This window comes from Pristiophorus japonicus, chromosome 14 (assembly GCF_044704955.1).
Source record: "Pristiophorus japonicus isolate sPriJap1 chromosome 14, sPriJap1.hap1, whole genome shotgun sequence".
NCBI lineage: Eukaryota > Metazoa > Chordata > Chondrichthyes > Pristiophoridae > Pristiophorus > Pristiophorus japonicus.
Window position 1 is genome coordinate 163,964,398 of NC_091990.1, and position 21,236 is coordinate 163,985,633.

General features: G+C 46.6%; 1 protein-coding gene across 1 annotated transcript in view; it reads right to left on the reverse strand.

Annotated features, from left to right (window-relative positions):
• The window catches only part of LOC139280190 (tetraspanin-32-like), a 141,516-nt gene that overhangs the window by 59,717 nt on the left and 60,563 nt on the right, over positions 1-21,236 (reverse strand). The window contains exon 4 of the mRNA XM_070899771.1: positions 13,304-13,378. Coding sequence (XP_070755872.1) covers positions 13,304-13,378 — 75 coding nt within the window. The remainder of the gene's footprint in view (positions 1-13,303; positions 13,379-21,236) is intronic.

Genomic DNA, 21,236 nt, shown 5'->3' on the forward strand with positions numbered 1-21,236 from the left:
ACGAGCTTGCAAACGAGCTGCAAGCTCTGCAAAACCTGCTAACCACCACGTGGCAGAGGAAGATCGGTCCATGGTGGATCAAAGCAATTTCGAGCCTCAGAGAGGAGGCAGATGCTGAAGTACACGGGGTGCACACATTTTCGACGAAATGTCCACCTATAATGCTAAACGTAAAATTGAATGGCTTACCCGTAGCCATGGAACTGAACACTGGCACTAGCCAATCCATCATGAGTAAAAAGATGTTTGAGAGACTGTGGTGCAACAAGGCATTCAGACCAGCCCTGTGCCCTGTCCACACGAAACTGAGAACGTACACCAAAGAGCTTATCACTGTCCTGGGCAGCGCCATGGTCAAGGTCACCTACGAGGACACGGTACATGAACTGCCACTCTGGATTGTCCCGGGCGATGGCCCCACACTGCTTGGAAGGAGCTGGCTGGGCAAAATCCGCTGGAACTGGGATGACATCCGAGCACTATCAAATGTCGATGAGGCCTCATGTACCCAAGTTCTTAACAAATTTCTTTCCCTTTTTGAGCCAGGCATTGGAAACTTTTCCGGGGTGAAGGTGTGGATCGACTTGGTCCAGAGGCAAGACCCATTCACCACAAGGCGCGAGCGGTACCTCACATGATGAGGAAGCGAGTGGAAATCGAGCTGGACAGGCATCAACGCGAGGGCATCACCTCTCCAGTGGAATTCAGCGAGTGGGCCAGCCCAATTGTTCCAGTACTCAAAAGTGATGGCACCGTCAGGATTTGCGGCGATTATAAAGTAACTATTAATCATTTCTCACTACAGGACCAATACCCGCTACCTAAGGCAGACGACCTATTTGTGACGCTGGCCGGAGGCAAGATGTTCACCAAGCTCGACCTGACTTCAGCCTACATGACGCAGGAGCTGGAGGAGTCTTCAAAGGACCTGCATCAACACGCATAAGGGACTGTTCATCTACAACAGATGTCCGTTTGTAATTTGGTTGGCTGCAGCGATCTTTCAGAGAAACATGGAGAGCCTACTCAAGTTGGTACCACACATGGTGGTCTTTCAGGACGACATATTGGTCATGGGTCGGGACACCGTCGAGCACCTACAAAACCTGGAGGAGGTCCTCCAGGAATGACTGCAGCTCCGTGACGTTCTGTGGCTTGGCGCGTTCCTGATAGCCTGTGTCTTGGTATCTGTGGGCCGAATGCCGTCCGCCGTGATCTTTCTCCCCAAAAACTCGCGTAGGGTTGCGGCTGAAGAGGCCGAAATGCGTCTTCATGGTAACAGAAATTGAGTTTTTGGGGAGAAAGTTCACGGCGGACGGCATTCGGCCCACAGATAACAAGACACAGGCTATCAGGAACGCGCCAAGCCACAGAACGTCACGGAGCTGCAGTCGTTCCTGGGACCCCTCAACTGGTTTGGTAACTTCCAACCGGGGTGAAGCAGCCTTTTAGAGCCCCTACATGTGTTATTGAGCAAAGGTGAGAACTGGGTATGGGGAAAAAAACAAGTAATTGCTTTTGAGAAAGCCAGAAACATTTTATGCTCCAACAAGCTGCTTGTATTGTATAACCCATGTAAAAGACTTGTGCTAGCATGTGATGCGTCGTCGAACAGAGTCGGGTGTGTATTACAACAAGCTAACGTTGCGGGGAAGTTGCCACCTGTCGCCTATGCTTCCAGGAGCTTGTCTAAGGCCAAAAGGACCTACAGCATAATTGAGAAAGAGGCATTAGCTTGTGTGTTCGGGGTAACGAAAATGCATCAGTACCTGTTTGGCCTCAAATTTGAGCTGGAAACCAATCACAAGCTCCTCATATCTCTGTTCGCTGAAAATAAGGGGATAAATACTAATGCCTCAGCCCGGATACAAAGGCGGGCACTCGCGCTATCAGCGTATAACTATACCATCCGCCACAGGCCAGGCACCGAGAACTGTGCGGATGCTCTCAGTCGGCTACCATTGCCCACCATGGGGGTGGAAATGGCGCAGCCTGCAAACTTGTTGATTGTCATGGAAACGTTTGAAAATGATAAATCACCTGTCACGGCGCGCCAGATTAGGACTTGGACCAGCCAAGATCCTCTGCTGTCCCTAGTAAAAAACTGTGTACTGCATGGGAGCTGGGCCAGCATCCCCGTTGAAATGCAAGAGCCAGTCGGCGGCAGTCGGGAGCAGTGTCGAGGAGGTGCGTGGTGAGGCCTATAAAAGGCACAGCAGGGAGTCCGGGGCCCAGCGTCGGCGGCAGTCGGGAGCAGCGTCGAGGAGGTGCGTGGAGCGGCCTATAAAAGGCACAGCAGGGAGTCCGCGGCTAGCGTCGGCGGCAGTCGGGAGCAGCGTCGAGGAGGTGCGTGGAGAGGGCGTGACTTGTGCAGCTACAGGGAGAAGGCAAAAAAGAAGTAGAAAGAAATCAAAAGGTGACGTCACAGCCAAGAGGGTAAGTGATTGGCTGGTGATTGGTGAGTAGTTTTTCTTTTTTCTCTTCTATATCAGTGAGTAACTTTTAACATTGTTGTTGCCAATTTAAGTGTATATAGGGTTAAGTCATGGCAGGAGAGCTCGGTCGGGTGTTATGCTCCTCCTGTACCATGTGGGAACTCAGGGACACTTCCGGTGTCCCTGACGATTACGTGTGCGGGAAGTGTATCCGCCTCCAGCTCCTGACAGACCGCGTTGCGGAGTTGGAGCTGAGGGTGGATTCACTCTGGAGCATCCACGATGCTGAGAATGACGTGAGTATCATGTGTAGCGAGTTGGTCGTACCGCAGGGAAAGGGTCCACAGCCAGATAGGGAATGGAAGACCAACAGGAAGAGCAGTGCAAGGAAGGTAGTGCAGGAGTCCCCTGTGGTCAACCCCCTGCAAAACAGATACACTGCTTTGGGTACTGTTGAGGGGGATGACTCATCAGGGGAGGGCAACAGCAGCCAAGTTCATGGCACCATGGCTGGCTCTGCTGCACAGGAGGGCAGGAAAAAGAGTGGGAGAGCAATAGTGATTGGGGATTCAATGGTGAGGGGAATAGATAGGCGTTTCTGCGGCCGCAACCGAGACTCCAGGATGGTATGTTGCCTCCCTGGTGCAAGGGTCAAGGATGTCTCGGAGCGGGTGCAGGACATTCTAAAAAGGGAGGGAGAACAGCCAGTTGTCGTGGTGCACATTGGTACCAACGACATAGGTAAAAAAAGGGATGAGGTCCTACGAAACGAATTTAAGGAGCTAGGAGCTAAATTAAAAAGTAGGACCTCAAAAGCAGTAATCTCGGGATTGCTACCAGTGCCACGTGATAGTCAGAGTAGGAATCGCAGGATAGTGCAGATGAATACGTGGCTTGAGCAGTGGTGCAACAGGGAGGGATTCAAATTCCTGGGGCATTGGAACCGGTTCTGGGGGAGGTGGGACCAGTACAAACCGGACGGTCTGCACCTGGACAGGACCGGAACCAATGTCCTAGGGGGAGTGTTTGCTAGTGCTGTTGGGGAGGATTTAAACTGATATGGCAGGGGGATGGGAACCAATGCAGGGAGACAGAGGGAAACAAAAAGGAGGCAAAAGCAAAAGACAGAAAGGAGATGAGGAAAAGTGGAGGGCAGAGAAACCCAAGGCAAAGAACAAAAAGGGCCACTGTACAGCAAAATTCTAAAAGGACAAAGGGTGTTAAAAGAACAAGCCTGAAGGCTTTGTGTCTTAATGCAAGGAGTATCCGCAATAAAGTGCATGAATTAACTGTGCAAATAGATGTTAACAAATATGATGTGATTGGGATTACGGAGACGTGGCTCCAGGATGATCAGGGCTGGGAACTCAACATCCAGGGGTATTCAACATTCAGGAAAGATAGAATAAAAGGAAAAGGAGGTGGGGTAGCATTGCTGGTTAAGGAGCAAATTAAGGCAATAGTTCGGAAGGATATTAGCTTGGATGATGTGGAATCTATATGGGTAGAGCTGCAGAATACCAAAGGACAAAAAACGTTAGTGGGAGTTGTGTACAGACCTCCAAACAGTAGTAGTGATGTTGGGGAGGGCATCAAACATGAAATTAGGGGTGCGTGCAATAAAGGTGCGGCAGTTATAATGGGTGACTTTAATATGCACATAGATTGGGTTAACCAAACTGGAAGCAATACGGTAGAGGAGGATTTCCTGGAGTGCATAAGGGATGGTTTTTTAGACCAATATGTCGAGGAACCAACTAGGGGGGAGGCCATCTTAGACTGGGTGTTGTGTAATGAGAGAGGATTAATTAGCAATCTCGTTGTGCGAGACCCCTTGGGGAAGAGTGACCATAATATGGTGGAATTCTGCATTAGGATGGAGAATGAAACAGTTAATTCAGAGACCATGGTCCAGAACTTAAAGAAGGGTAACTTTGAAGGTATGAGGCGTGAATTGGCTAGGATAGATTGGCGAATGATACTGAAGGGGTTGACTGTGGATGGGCAATGGCAGACATTTAGAGACCGCATGGATGAACTACAACAATTGTACATTCCTGTCTGTCGTAAAAATAAAAAAGGGAAGGTGGCTCAACCGTGGCTATCAAGGGAAATCAGGGATAGCATTAAAGCCAAGGAAGTGGCATAAAAATTGGCCAGAAATAGCAGAGAACCCGGGGACTGGGAGAAATTTAGAACTCAGCAGAGGAGGACAAAGGGTTTGATTAGGGCAGGGAAAATGGAGTACGAGAAGAAGCTTGCAGGGAACATTAAGACGGATTGCAAAAGTTTCTATAGATATGTAAAGAGAAAAAGGTTAGTAAAGACAAACGTAGTCCTCTGCAGTCAAAATCAGGGGAAGTCATAACGGGGAACAAAGAAATGGCGGACCAATTGAACAAGTACTTTGGTTCGGTATTCACTGAGGAGGACACAAACAACCTTCCGGATATAAAAGGGGTCGGAGGGTCTAGTAAGGAGGAGGAACTGAGGGAAATCCTTATTAGTCGGGAAATTGTGTTGGGGAAATTGATGGGATTGAAGGCCGATAAATCCCCAGGGCCTGATGGACTGCATCCCAGAGTACTTAAGGAGGTGGCCTTGGAAATAGTGGATGCATTGACAGTCATTTTCCAACATTCCATTGACTCTGGATCAGTTCCTATGGAGTGGAGGGTAGCCAATGTAACCCCACTTTTTAAAAAAGGAGGGAGAGAGAAAACAGGGAATTACAGACCGGTCAGCCTGACATCGGTAGTGGGTAAAATGATGGAATCAATTATTAAGGATGTCATAGCAGTGCATTTGGAAAGAGGTAATATGATAGGTCCAAGTCAGCATGGATTTGTGAAAGGGAAATCATGCTTGACAAATCTTCTGGAATTTTTTGAGGATGTTTCCAGTAGAGTGGACAAGGGACAACCAGTTGATGTGGTATATTTGGACTTTCAGAAGGCTTTCGACAAGGTCCCACACAAGAGATTAATGTGCAAAGTTAAAGCACATGGGATTGGGGGTAGTGTGCTGACATGGATTGAGAACTGGTTGTCAGACAGGAAGCAAAGAGTAGGAGTAAATGGGGACTTTTCAGAATGGCAGGCAGTGACTAGTGGGGTACCGCAAGGTTCTGTGCTGGGGCCCCAGCTGTTTACATTGTACATTAATGATTTAGACGAGGGGATTAAATGTAGTATCTCCAAATTTGCGGATGACACTAAGTTGGGTGGCAGTGTGAGCTGCAAGGAGGATTCTATGAGGCTGCAGAGCGACTTGGATAGGTTAGGTGAGTGGGCAAATGCATGGCAGATGAAGTATAATGTGGATAAATGTGAGGTTATCCACTTTGGTGGTAAAAACAGAGAGACAGACTATTATCTGAATGGTAACAGATTAGGAAAAGGGCAGGTGCAAAGAGACCTGGGTGTCATGGTACATCAGTCATTGAAGGTTGGCATGCAGGTACAGCAGGCGGTTAAGAAAGCAAATGGCATGTTGGCCTTCATAGCGAGGGGATTTGAGTACAAGGGCAGGGAGGTGTTGCTACAATTGTACAGGGCCTTGGTGAGGCCACACCTGGAGTATTGTGTACAGTTTTGGTCTCCTAACCTGAGGAAGGACATTCTTGCTATTGAGGGAGTGCAGCGAAGGTTCACCAGACTGATTCCCGGGATGGCGGGACTGACCTATCAAGAAAGACTGGATCAACTGGGCTGGTATTCACTGGAGTTCAGAAGAATGAGAGGGGACCTCATAGAAACGTTTAAAATTCTGACGGGGTTAGACAGGTTAGATGCAGGAAGAATGTTCCCAATGTTGGGGAAGTCCAGAACCAGTGGACACAGTCTAAGGATAAGGGGGAAGCCATTTAGGACCGAGATGAGGAGGAATTTCTTCACCCAGAGAGTGGTGAACCTGTGGAATTCTCTACCACAGAAAGTTGTTGAGGCCAATTCACTAAATATATTCAAAAAGGAGTTAGATGAAGTCCTTACTACTAGGGGAATCAAGGGGTATGGTGAGAAAGCAGGAATGGGGTACTGAAGTTGCATGTTCAGCCATGAACTCATTGAATGGCGGTGCAGGCTAGAATGGCCTACTCCTGCACCTATTTTCTATGTTTCTATGTTTCTAAGCCGTTCCACGTCGAAAGGAAGAGCTGTCCATTCAGGCAGACTGCCTGTTGTGGGGTAACCACGTAATGCTACCAAAAAAGGGCAGGGAGACATTTATCTCGGATCTCCACAGCACACACCCGGGTATAGTAATGATGAAAGCGATAGCCAGATCCCACGTGTGGTGGCTCGGTATCGATTTTGACTCAGAGTCCTGTGTACAGCAATGCAGCGTGTGTGCTCAGCTGAGCAACGCACCCAGCGAGGCACCACTAAGTTTGTGGTCCTGGCCCTCCAGACCATGGTCGAGGATCCATGTTGACTATGTGGGCCCGTTTCTCGGTAAAATGTTCCTGGTGGTGGTGAATGCTTTTTCAAAATGGATTGAATGTGAAATAATGTCGGGAAGCACCGCCATCACCACCATTGAAAGTCTGAGGGCCATGTTTGCCACCCACGGCCTGCCTGACATACTGGTCAGTAACAACTGGCCATGTTTCATCAGTGCAGAATTTAAAGAATTCATGACCCGCAATGGGATCAAACATGTCGCCTCGGCCCTGTTTAAACCAGCCTCCAATGGGCAGGCAGAGCGGGCAATACAAACGATCAAACAGAGCCTTAAACGAGTCACAGAAGGCTCACCCAAACCCGCCTGTCCCGAGTACTGCTCAGCTACCGCAGGAGACCCCACTCGCTCACAGGGGTACCCCCAGCTGAGCTACTCATGAAAAGGACACTTAAAACCAGACTCTCGCTGGTTCACCCCAACCTGCATGATCAGGTAGAGAGCAGGCAGCAGCAACAAAATATAAACGATGGTCACGCCACTGTGTCACGGGAAATTGATCTGAATGACCCTGTGTATGCGCTAAACTATGGACATGGTCCCAAGTGGATCGTGGGCACGGTGATAGCTAAAGAAGGGAATAGGGTGTTTGTAGTCAAACTAGACAATGGACAAATTTGCAGAAAGCACCTGGACCAAACGCGGCTACGGTTCATAGACTGCCCTGAACAACCCACAGCAAACACCACCTTTTTCGAGCCCAAAACACACACCCAAAGGTTCAACGACACCACGCCGGACCAGGAAATCGAACCCATCACGCCCAACAGTCCAGCAAGGCCAGGCTCACCCAGCAGCCCTGCAGGGTCAACAACACGCCAGCCCAGTGAGGGCACAGCCAACACACCAGAACAGACATTTGTACCGAGGCGGTCCACCAGGGAAAGAAAGGCTCCCGACTGCCTCACCTTGTAAATAGTTTTCACTCTGACTTTGCAGCGGGGGCGGAGGGGCGGAGCGATGTGTATCTGTAAAGCATGCACTCCCATGTTCCGCCACCAGGGAGCTCATCCCCTGAAGTCCCAAGGGATCCCAGCATCCCTTGGGAGCACTGTATATAAGCCGGCCCCTAAGGCCTGTTCCTCACTCTGGAGTGTCTTATTAAAGACTGAGGTCACTGTTACTTTAACCTCCATGTGTGCAGCCTCATCTGTGTTAGGAACACAATACTACCTTTTTGAGTTTCATGCACAAGGACTCCCAGGTCACTCTCTACTGCAGCACTTTGCAATTTTTCTCAATTTAAATTATAATTTGCTTTTCTATTATTTCTGCCAAACTGGATAACCTCACATTTTCCCACATTATACTCCATCTGCCAAATTTTTGCCCACTCACTTAGCCTGACTAGATCCCTTTGCAGATTTCTTGTGTCCTCCTCACAATTTGCTTTCCTACTCATCTTTGTATCATCAGCAAACTTGGCTACATTACACTCGGTCCCTTCATCCAAATCATTAATATAGATTGTAAATAGTTGAGGACCCAGCACTGATCCCTGCGGCATCCCACTAGCTACTGTTTGTCAATTGGAAAATGACCCATTTTTCCCGACTCTCTGTTAATTAACCAATCCTCTATCCATGCTAATATATTACCCCCAACCCCGTGAACTTTTATCTTGCACCTTATGTGGCACCTTATCAAATGTCTTCTGGAAATCCAAATACACCACATCCACTGGTTCCCCCTTATCCACATCCTCAAGGAGCTTTACATCCGCAAAGAACTCCAGCAAATTTGTCAAACATGATTTCACTTTCATAAATCCATGTTGACTCTGCTTGATTGAATTATGCTTTTCTAAATGTCCTGCTACTGCTTCCTTAATAATGGGCTCCAGCATTTTCCCAACAACAGATGTTCGACTAACTGGTCCATAGTTTCCTGCTTTCTGTCTGCCTCCTTTTTTAAATAGGGGCGTTACATTTGCAGTTTTCCAATCTGCTGGGACCTATCCAGAATCCAGGGAATTTTGGTAGATTACAACCAATGCATCCACTATCTCTGCAGCCACTTCTTTTAAGACCCTAGGATGCGAGCCATCAGGTCCAGGGGACTTGTCCACCTTTAGTCCCATTATTTTACCGAGTACTACTTCATTAGTGATAGTGATTGTATTAAGTTCCTCCCTCCCTATAGCCCCTTGATTATCCCCTATTGGGATGTTTTTAGTGCCTTCTTCGTGAAGACCGATACAAAATATTTGTTCAAAGTCTCTGCCATTTCCCTGTTCCCCATGATTAGTTCCCCAGTCTCACCCTCTAGGGGACCAACATTTACTTAAGCCACTCCTTTCCTTTTTATGTACCCGTAGAAACAATCTGTTTTTATATTTTGTGCTAGTTTGCTTTCATAATCTATCTTCCCTCTTTTTATTATTTTTTTAGTCGTTCTTTGCTGGCTTTTAAAAGTTTCCCAATCCTCTGGCCTCCCACAAGTCTTGGCCACTTTGTATGCCCTTGTTTTCAATTTGATACCATCCCTTATTTCTTTAGTTAGCCATGGATGGTTATCCCTTCTGTTTAAGTCTTTCCTTCTCATTGGAATATATCTTTGTTGAGTGTTATGAAATATCTCCTTAAATGTCTGCCACTGCTCATCAACCATCCCACACTTTAATCTATTTTCTCAGTCTACTTTAGCCAACTCTGCCTTCATACCTTTGTTTAAGCTGAGGACACTGGCCCATTACTATTTTGTTTTATGTTCCTTGATAATTTAACTTCATAGCTCCTCTCTGCCTTCCTAATTCTTCTTTTGACTTCTCTCCTAATCGCTTCATATTCTCCTATGTCATGCTCTGCCCTACTCTCCGTGTATTTAGTGTATGCCTCTTTCTTACCCTCAATTTTTCCCATATGTCTTTATTCATTGATGGTGTCACATTAGTGTTTAGTTTGTTCTTGTTTTTTAGCGGAATATATTTTTCCATTTTAAATATTTCCCATTGATGTTCTACATCAATGTTTGCCAATATTGTTGTCCATTTTATTTTCCCAAGTTCTATTCTCAGCCCCTCAAAATTGGATTTTTTTCAATTTATTACCTTGGTCTTTGTCATCCTTATGTCCTTCTCAATTATTATTGTAAACAGTATTATATTATGGTCTCTATTGCCTAGATGTTCCCCTACTTTTAATTTCTTATCTGCTCTGGTTCATTCCCCATTATTAGATCCAGTAGTGAATCCTCCCTTATTGGACTTCTAGCATATTGGGTTAGAAAGGAGTCCTGTACACATTACAGGAACTCCATTCCCTTATCCCTTTTACCTACCTTTTCTGGCCCATTAATTTTGGGGTAGTTGAAATCCCCCATGATTACTATTCTATCTTTTTTACTCATTTCCCTAATTTGTTTGCACATTTCTTCCTGTACTTCATTTCCATTATTAGGTGGTCTGTGGACTACCCCCATTAATGTGATTGATCCTTTATTACCTTTTATCGCTATCCGCATGGATTCTAATTCTGTCTTACTAATGGCTGCATCGCATTTTTCTACTGACATTATGTTATCCCTAATAAGTACAGTTACTCCACCTCCCTTTTTTCCATCTCTATCTTTTCTAAATATGTTATCCCCTGCAATGTTTAATTCCCAGTCTTGATTTTTCTGTTGCCATGCCTCAGTAATCCCTACTATATCTGGTCCCTCGCAACATATCATTGCCTCCGGTTCCCCTGTCTTATTAAGAACAGTGTGTGCATTGCCGTATAAACAGTTAAGCTCATTTTTAATAGAAGTTCCTCTCACTCTATTTTTAGCCATCTTTTTACATTCCTGTTCTAGAACTATTTATTGCCTGGCCAGTTATGTCCTCTCTTAGTTATGTCTGTCCTCTGCTCTCCTCTCCAATTTTGTTTCTTGTAGATCCCTCCCGTCTTACTAGATTAAAGCTTTTTCCACCTTCCTCCTTACCCTTTCCGCTAGGTTAGGAAAACCAGAAGAACGGGAATCTCTCAGGTCCTGGTGAAGGTAACAGCAGTACCTGATTACCATTGTTGGAATCCGTTTCCCAGCCGCAGCGGGTCAGATTGAGAGGCTGGCTGCCGCATGTGTCTTGAAGAGGATCACGTTTACAGTGTCTCTGAGATCTCGAGGATCCTTGACCTCATCTCCCTTATCTGAAAGGAGGAGATCATGTCAGGAGATCTCAGAAACGCTGAGCGACCATCTTCAAGAAAGGTGACAAGTCCGACTGCGGTGACTACAGAGGAATCTCCCTGCTGTCTGCCACAGGGGAAGTCATCGCAAAAATCCTCCTCAATCACTTCTCCCTGTGGCTGAAGAGCTCCTCCCAGAGTCGCAATGTGGATTCCGCCCACTAAGGGCACAATGGACATGATCTTCACCGCGTGGCAGATACAAGAGAAATGCTGGGAACAGCATCAACCCTGTACATAGCCTGCTTCGACCTCACAAAGGCCTTTGACACTGTCAACCATGAGGGACTATGGAGCACACTCCTCTGATTCGGCTGCACTCAAAAGTTTGTCACCATCCTCCGCCTACTCCACAACGGCATGCAAGCCGTGATCCTGACCAATGGATCCACCACAGACCCAATACACGTATGGACCAGGGTCAAGCAAGGTTGTGTCATCGCACCAACGCTCTTCTCGATCTTCCTTGCTGCAATGCTCCATCTCACTCTAAGTAAGCTTTCCGCTGGAGCGGAGCTAAATTACAGAACAAACGGAAATCTGTTCAACCTCCGCTGCCTCCAGGCCGAATCCAAGGTCGTCCCATCCTCTGTCATCTCACTACAGTACACAGACGACGCCTGCATCTGCACACACTCGGAGGCCGAACTCCAAGCCATCATCATCACCTTCACTGAGGCATGGGCCTTACACTAAACATCCTTAAGATTAAGGTCCTCCACCAACCTGCCCCCGCCACACAGCACTGCCCCCTGGTTATCAAAATCCACGACGAGGCCTTGGACAACGTGGACCACTTTCCATACCTCGGGAGCCTACTGTCAGCAAGGGCAGACATCGACGACGAGGTCCAACACCGCCTTCAGTGTGTCAGTGCAGCCTTCGGTCGCTTGAGGAAGAGAGTGTTCGAAGACCAGGACCTCAAACCCGGCACCAAGCTCATGGTCTACAGAGCAGTAGTGATACCCGCCCTCCTATATGGTTCAGAGACATGGACTGTGTACAACAGACATCTCAAAGCACTGGAGAAATACCGCCAACGCTGCCTCCGCAAGATCCTACAAATCGATTGGCAGGATAGACGCACCAACGTCAGTGTTCTCGCTCAGACCAACATCCCCAGCATCGAAGCACTGACCACACTCGATCAGCTCTGCTGGGCGGGCCACATCGTCCGCATGCCCGACACGAGACTCCCAAAGCAAGCGCTTTCTGCGGAGCTTCGATACGGCAAGCGAGCCCCAGGTGGGCAGAGGAAACGTTAGAAGGACACCCTCAAAGCCTCCCTGATAAAGTGCAACATCCCCACCGACACCTGGGAGTCCCTGGTCAAAGACCGCCCTAAGTGGAGGAAGAGCATCCGGGAGGGCGCTGAGCACCTCGAGTCTCGTCGCCGAGAGCATGCAGAAACCAAGCGCAGGCAGCGGAAGGAGCGTGCGGCAAACCAGTCCCACCCTCCCCTTCCCTCAACCACCGTCTGTCCCACCTGTGACAGAAACTGTCAGTCTGCAGTGGACTGTACAGACACCTGAGAACTCATTTTAAGAGTGAAAGCAAGTCTTCCTTGACTCCGAGGGACTGCCTATGATGATGATGATGATGATAAGGCCTGTGGTTTCAGGCTGCAGCTGAGGAGCGGAAAGGAGGGAGGGTGAGATCGGGGGTCATGGGGAGGATATTGCGGAGAGGCCGGAGAGATCGGGGGAGGAGGGAAGAAGATCGCGGGGGTCAATGGAGGAAATGGGAGGGGGGGAGGAGCGTGAGTAGAGTGTGGGCATGGAGGTCATCAGGAGGGGGGGGGCATATTCAAATAGTTAAATGAAGGAACGGCTCCTGGTAGGTTGGTGGCCCCTCCCCATTAAAACCGCGTGGGAGGGATCGAGGAGGGTTGGGTTCAGGACTTTTTACATTTTTACTTTCAACCCGACCCGAATCCACCCGTTGTTGGGGGTTAAAATTCCCCCCAGGGTGAAACTTTTCCTCTATTGTCTCAAGCACAGAGCAACACTTTCCCTCGGACTAACGAAGCAGTTTTCCTTCTCCCACATCGCATCCCAACGCAACTGCTGACGTACTGGTGACTATACCCAAGTGAAGGTTCATTTTGCATTGATGGAGATAATGACCTGCCCACTTGAAAGAGGCACCAGGGCTCCCTGTAACTAACTACAACGTGTACGTTGTTTAAAATCTGTCACCTCTCCACTCAGTTACAGGTTATATTGGAATGTGACTCACCAGCTGCTCATAGGTCGGCCTCCAATATACCAGCTGTACCACTCCACAGAACAGGACCGCAAAACAGAACAGCACCTGCAGATAAAGGAAACAGGATGTTTTAGAGATACATACATCGGGATAGAGACCACGCTGAGGAGACTCCTGCGATCGACATGGTGGGATACAGACACACCTCGGATACAGGGAGTGTGATATCGTGACTCCTGGGATAGAGGGAGTGTGATATAGTGACTCCTGGGATAGAAACACAGAAAATAGGTGCAGGAGCAGGCCATTCGGCCCTTCGAGCCTGCACCACCATTCAATAAGATCATGGCTGATCATTCCCTCAGTACCCCTTTCCTACTTTCTCTCCATACCCCTTGATCCCTTTAGCCGTAAGGGCCATATCTAACTCCCTTTTGAATATATCCAATGAACTGGCCTCAACAACTCTCTGCGGTAGGGAATTCCACAGGTTAACCACTCTGAGTGAAGAAGTTTCTCCTCATCTCAGTCCTAAATGGCTTACCCATTATTCTTAGACTGTGACCCCTGGTTCTGGACTTCCCCAACATCGGGAACATTCTTCCCACATCTAACCTGTCCAGTCCCGTCAGAATTTTATATGTTTCAATGAGATCCCCTCTCATTCTTCTAAATTCCAGTGGATACAAGCCCAGTTGATCCAGTCTCTCCTCATATGTCAGTCCTGCCATCCCGGGAATCAATCTGGTGAACCTTTGCTGTACTCCCTCAATAGCAAGAACGTACTTCTTCAGATTAGGAGACCAAAACTGAACACAATATTCCAGGTGAGGCCTCACCAAGGCCCTGTACAACTGCAGTAAGACCTCTCTGCTCCTATACTCAAATCCTCTAGCTATGAAGGCCAACATGCCATTTGCCTTCTTCACTGCCTGCTGTACCTGCATGCCAACCTTCAATGACTGATGTACCATGACACCCAGGTCTTGTTGCACCTCCCCTTTTCCTAATCTGTCACCATTCAGATAATGTTCTGTCTTCCTGTTTTTGCCACCAAAGTGGATAACCTCACATTTATCCACATTATACTGCATCTGCCATGCATTTGCCCACTCACGTAACCTGTTCAAGGCACCCTGCAGCCTCTTATCATGCTCCTCACAGCTCACACCACCACTGAGTTTAGTGTCATCTGCAAACTTGGAGATAATACCCTCAATTCCATCATCTAAATAATTAATATATACTGTAAACAGCTGGGGTCCCAGCAATGAGCCCTGCGGCACTCCACTAGTCACTGCCTGCCATTCTGAAAAGGACCCGTTAATCCCGACTCTCTGCTTCCTGTCTGCCAACCAGTTCTCTATCCACATCAGTATATTACCCCCAATACCATGTGCTTTGATTTTGCACAACAATCTCTTGTGTGGGACCTTGTCAAAAGCCTTTTGAAAGTCCAAATACACCACATCCACTGGTTCTCCCCTGTCCACTCTACTGATTACATCCTCAAAAAATTCCAGAAGATTTGTCAAGCATGATTTCCCCTTCATAAATCCATGCTGACTTGGACCAATCCTATCACTGCTTTCCAAATGTGCTGCTATTTCATCCTTAATGATTGATTTCAACATTTTCCCCACTACTGATGTCAGGCTAACTGGTCTATAATTACCCATTTTCTCGCTCCCTCCTTTTTTAAAAAGTGGTGTTACATTAGCTACCCTCCAGTCCATAGGAACTGATCCAGAGTCGATAGACTGTTGGAAAATTATTACCAATGCATCCACTATTTCTCGGGCCACTTCCTTAAGTATTGTGGGATGTAGACTAACAGGCCCTGGGGATTTATCGACCTTCAATCCCGTCAATTTCCCTAACACAATTTCCCGCCTAATAAGGATATCCTTCAGTTCCTACTTCTCACTAGACCTTCGGACCCCTAGTACATCGGGAGGTTATTTGTGTCTTCCTTTGTGAAGACAGAACCAAAGTATTTGTTTAACTGGTCCGCCATTTCTTTGTTCCCCATTATAAATTCACCTGAATCTAACTGCAAGGGACCAACGTATGTCTTCACTGATCTTTTTCTCTTCACATATCTATAGAAGCTTTTGCAGTCATTTTTTATGTTTCCGGCAAGCTTCCTCTCGTACTCTATTTTCCCCCTCTTAATTAAACTCTTTGTCCTCATCTGCTGTATTCTAAATTTCTCCCAGTCCTCCGGCTTGCTACTTTTTCTGGCTAATTTGTATGCCTCTTCCTTCGATTTAACACTATCTTTAATTTCCCTTGTTAGCCACGGTTGAGCCACCTTCCCCGTTTTATTTTTACTCCAGACAAGGATGTACAAATGTTGAAGTTCATCCATGTGATCTTTAAAGGTTTGCCATTGCCCTATCCACCGTCAACCCTTTAAACATAATTTATCAGTCTAATCTAGCCAATTTGCGCCCCATACCATCAAAGTTACCTTTCCTTAAGTTCAGGACCCGAGTTTCTGAATTAACTGTGTCACTCTCCATCTTAATAAAAAATTCTACCATATTATGGTCACTCTTCCCCAACGGGCCTCGCACAACAAGATTGCTAATTAGCCCCTTCTCATTGCACATCACCCAGGATGGCCAGCTCTCTGGTTGGTTCGTCGACATATTGGTCGAGAAAACCATCCCTAATACACTCCAGGAAATCCTCCTCCACCGCATTGCTACCAGTTAGGTTAGCCCAATCAATATGTAGATTAAAGTCGCCCATGATTACGGCTGTACCTTTATTGCACACATCCCTCATTTCTTGTTTGATGCTGTCCCCAACCTCACTACTACTATTTGGTGGCCTGTACACAACTCCCACTAGCGTTTTCTGCCCTTTGGTATTCCGTAGCTCCACCCATACAGATTCCACATCATCCAAGCTAATGTACTTCCTTACAATTGCATTAATTTCCTCTTTAACCAGCAACGCCACCCCGCCTCCTTTTCCTTTCTTTCTATCCTTCCTAAATGCTGAATACCCCTGGATGTTGAGTTCCCAGCCTTGGTCACCCTGGAGCCATGTCTCCGTGATGCCAATTACATCATACCCGTTAACTGCTATCTGTGCAGTTAATTTGTCCACCTTATTCCGAATACTCGTCGCATTGAGGCACAGAGCCTCAGGCTTGTCTTTTTAACACACTTTGACCCTTTAGAATTCTGCTGTAAAGTGGTCCTTTTTGTTTTTTGCCTTGGGTTTCTCTGCCCTCCACTTTTATTATGCTCCTTTCTATCTTTTGCTTCTGTCTCCATTTTATTCCCCTCTGTCTCCCTGCATAGGTTCACATCCCCCTGCCATATTAGTTTAACTCCTCCCAAACAGCACTAGCAAACACTCCCCCTAGGGAGACAGAGGGAAACAAAATGGAGACAGAAGCAAAGGACAGAAAGGAGATGAGTAAGAGTGGAGGGCAGAGAAACCCATGGCAAAAAACAAAAAGTGCCAATGTACAGCAAAATTCTAAAGGGTCAAAGTGTAATAAAAAGGCACGCCTGAAAGCTCGGTGCCTCAATGCGAGGAGTATTCGGAACCCAGGAGAGGGCTCTGAGCTAGTTAGAGTGGGTGAGAGCGCAGATGAACAGGACCCCAAGAAAGAATGCAAAAGGCAGGAGGCAACAGAGCAGAGTAGCACTGGGGTAAGTGTAAACCACAAGGTGATAGGAAGGGACAATATGTATGAATATAAAGGGGCTGCAGGAGAGATCAAAACTAAAAATCCTGGTTTAAAAGCTAGTATTAAAACACTCTACCTAAACGCACGCAGCATTCGAAATAAAGTAAATGAGTTGACGGCACAAATCATTACAAATGGGTATGATTTGGTGGCCATTACAGAAACGTGGTTGCAGGGTGGCCAAGACTGGGAATTAAACATACAGGGGTATCTGACAATTCGGAAGGATAGACAAGAAGGGAAAGGAGGTGGGGTAGCTCTGTTAATAAAGGATGATATCAGGGCAGTTGTGAGAGACGATATTGGCTCTAATGAACAAAATGTTGAATCATTGTGGGTGGAGATTAGAGATAATAAGGGAAAAAGTCACTGGTGGGCGTAGTTTATAGGCCCCCAAATAATAACTTCACGGTGGGGCGGACAATAATCAAGGGAATAATAGAGGTATGTGAAAAAGGAATGGCAGTAATCATGGGGGATTTTAACCTACATATCGATTGGTCAAATCAAAGCTTAAAATTTCTCGCTCCCTCCCTCCATGACGCGGTGAATTGAGATCAAGAGGAATTCATAGAATGCATACGGGATTGTTTCTTAGAACAGTATGTTACAGAACCTACAAGGGAGCAAGCTATCTTAGATCTGGTCCTGTGTAATGAGACAGGAATAATAAACGATCTCCAAGTAAACGATCCTCTCGGAATGAGTGATCACAGTATGGTTGAATTTGTAATACAGATTGAGGGTGAGGAAGTAGTGTCTCAAACAAGCATACTATGCTTAAACAAAGGGGACTACAGTGGGATGAGGGCAGAGTTAGCTAAAGTAGACTGGGAACATAGACTAAACGATGGCACAATTGAGGAACAGTGGAGGACTTTTAAGGAGCTCTTTCATAGTGCGCAACAAAAATATATTCCAGTGAAAAAGAAGTACGGTAAGAGAAGGGATAACCAGCCGTGGATAACCAAGGAAATAAAGGAGAGTATCAAATTAAAAACCAATGCGTATAAGGTGGCCAAGGTTAGTGGGAAACTAGAAGATTGGGAAAATTTTAAACGACAGCAAAGTATGACTAAGAAAGCAATAAAGAAAGGAAAGATAGATTACGAAAGTAAACTTGCGCAAAACATACAAACAGATAGTAAAAGCTTTTACCGATATATAAAAAGGAAAAGAGTGACTAAAGTAAATGTTGGTCCCTTAGAAGATGAGAAGGGGGATTTAGTAATGGGAAATGTGGAAATGGCTGAGACCTTAAACAATTATTTTGCTTCGGTCTTCACAGTGGAAGACACAAAAACCATGCCAAAAATTGCTGGTCACGGGAATGTGGGAAGGGAGGACCTTGAGACAATCACTATCACTAGTGGGGTAGTGCTGGACAGGCTAATGGGACTCAAGGTAGACAAGTCCCCTGGTCCTGATGAAATGCATCCCAGGGTATTAAAAGAGATGGCGGAAGTTATAGCAGATGCATTGGTTATAATCTACGAAAATTCTCTGGACTCTGGGGAGGTACCAGCAGATTGGAAAGCAACCAATGTAACGCCTCTGTTTAAAAAAGGGGGCAGACAAAAGGCAGGTAACTATAGGCCGGTTAGTTTAACATCTGTAGTGGGGAAAATGCTTGAAGCTATCATTAAGGAAGAAATAGCGGGACATCTAGATAGGAATAGTGCAATCAAGCAGACGCAACATGGATTCATGAAGGGGAAATCATGTTTAACTAATTTACTGGAATTCTTTGAAGATATAATGAGCATGGTGGATAGAGGTGTACCGATGGATGTGGTGTATTTATATTTCCAAAAGGCATTCGATAAGGTGCCACACAAAAGGTTACTGCAGAAGATAAAGGCATGCGGAGTCAGAGGAAATGTATTAGCATGGATAGAGAATTGGCTGGCTAACAGAAAGCAGAGAGTTGGGATAAATGGGTCCTTTTCAGGTTGGAAATCGGTGGTTAGTGGTGTGCCACAGGGATCGGTGCTGGGACCACAACTGTTTACAATATACATAGATGACCTGGAAGAGGGGACAGAGTGTAGTGTAACAAAATTTGCAGATGACACAAAGATTAGTGGGGAAGCGGGTTGTGTAGAGGACATAGAGAGGCTGCAAAGAGATTTAGATAGGTTAAGCGAATGGGCTAAGGTTTGGCAGATGGAATACAATGTAGGAAAATGTGAGGTCATCCACCTTGGCAAAGAAAAACAGTAAAAGAGAATATTATTTGAATGGGGAGAAATTACAACATGCTGCGGTGCAGAGGGACCTGGGGGTCCTTGTGCATGAATCCCAAAATTTAGTTTGCAGGTGCAGCAGGTAATCAGGAAGGTGAATGGAATGTTGGCCTTCATTGCAAGAGGGATGGAGTACAAAAGCAGGGAGGTCCTGCTGCAACTGTACAGGGTATTGGTGAGGCCGCACCTGGAGTACTGCGTGCAGTTTTGGTCACCTTACTTAAGGAAGGATATACTAGCTTTGGAGGAGGTACAGAGACGATTCACTAGGCTGATTCCAGAGATGAGGGGGTTACCTTATGATGATAGATTGAGTAGACTGGGTCTTTACTCGTTGGAGTTCAGAAGGATGAGGGGTGATCTTATAGAAACATTTAAAATAATGAAAGGGATAGACAAGATAGAGGCAGAGAGGTTGTTTCCACTGGTCGGGGAGACTAGAACTAGGGGGCACAGCCTCAAAATACGGGGGAGCCAATTTAAAACCGAGCTGAGAAGGAATTTCTTCTCCCAGAGGGTTGTGAATCTGTCGAATTCTCTGCCCAGGGAAGCAGTTGAGGCTAGCTCATTGAATGTATTCAAATCACAGATAGATAAATTTTTAACCAATAAGGGAATTAAGGGGTATGGGGAGCGGGCGGGTAAGTGGAGCTGAGTCCACGGCCAGATCAGCCATGATCTTGTTGAATGGCGGAGCAGGCTCGAGGGGCTAGATGGCCTACTCCTGTTCCTAATTCTTATGTTCTTATGACATTGGTTCCGGTCCTGCCCAGGTGCACACCGTCCGGTTTGTAATGGTCCCACCTCCCCCAGAACCGGTTCTAATGTCCCAGGAATTTGAATCCCTCCCTTCTGCACCACTGCTCAAGCCACATATTCATCTGAGCTATCCTGCGATTCCTACTTTTTTTCTATGATATAGTGACTGCTGGGATAGAGGGAGTGTGATATCGTGACTCCTGAGATAGAGAAAGATTTTCATTTATATACTGCCTTTCATGACCTCCGGATGTCCCAAAGTGCTCTACAGCCAATTAAATACTTTTGAATTGTAGTCAGTGTTGTTATGTCGTAATTTGCACACAGCAAGGTCCCACAAACAGCAATGTGATAATGACTAAATATTCTGTATTCGTGATGTTGATTGAGGGATAAATATCGGCCAGGATACCGAGGACAAACCCCTGCTCTTTTTCTAAATATTGTTTTGGAACCTTTTACATCCACCTGAGTGGGCAGTCTTGGTTTGATGTCTCACCCGATGGACAGCACCTCCGCAGTGCAGCACTGAAGGTTTCTGGAGTGAGAGTTGAACCCACAACTTTCTGACTCAGAGGTATGAGTGTTTTACTGGACCACAGTTCACACCTATGACTAGGTTTCCACAGTTTAATGAAATGCTGCCTCCGGTTGCTAATTAAGCACTGTCCAATGACTCACTTAACTTTCCATCAGGAAACATAATTTGCATTTGCTCAAGATATCTTTGAATGGTTTTCTTGAGTTGACGATGTTGCTATCTGAAGATGTTGGTATTATTTTTTATTTGTTCACGTGATGTGGGCGTCACTGGCAAGGCTGGCATTTATTGCCCATCCCTAATTGCCCTTGAGAAAGTGGTGGTGAGCTTCTGCCTTGAACAGCTGCAGTCCGTGTGGTGAAGGTGCTCCCACAGTGCTGTTAGGGAGGGAGTTCCAGGATTTTGACCCAGTGACGATGAAGGAACAGCGATATATTTCCAAGTCAGGATGGTGTGAGACTTGGAGGGGAACGTGGAGGTGATGGTGTTCCATTGCGCCTGCTGCCCTTGTCCTTCGAGGTGGTAGAGGTTGTGGGTCTGGGAGGTGCTGCCGAAGAAGCCTTGGCGAGTTGCTGCAGTGCATTTTGTGGATGGTACACACTGCAGCCACGGTGCGCCGGTGGTGGAGGGAGTGAATGTTTAAGGTGGTCGCTGGGGTGCCAATCAAGCGGGCTGCTTTGTCCTGGATGGTGTCGAACTTCTTGA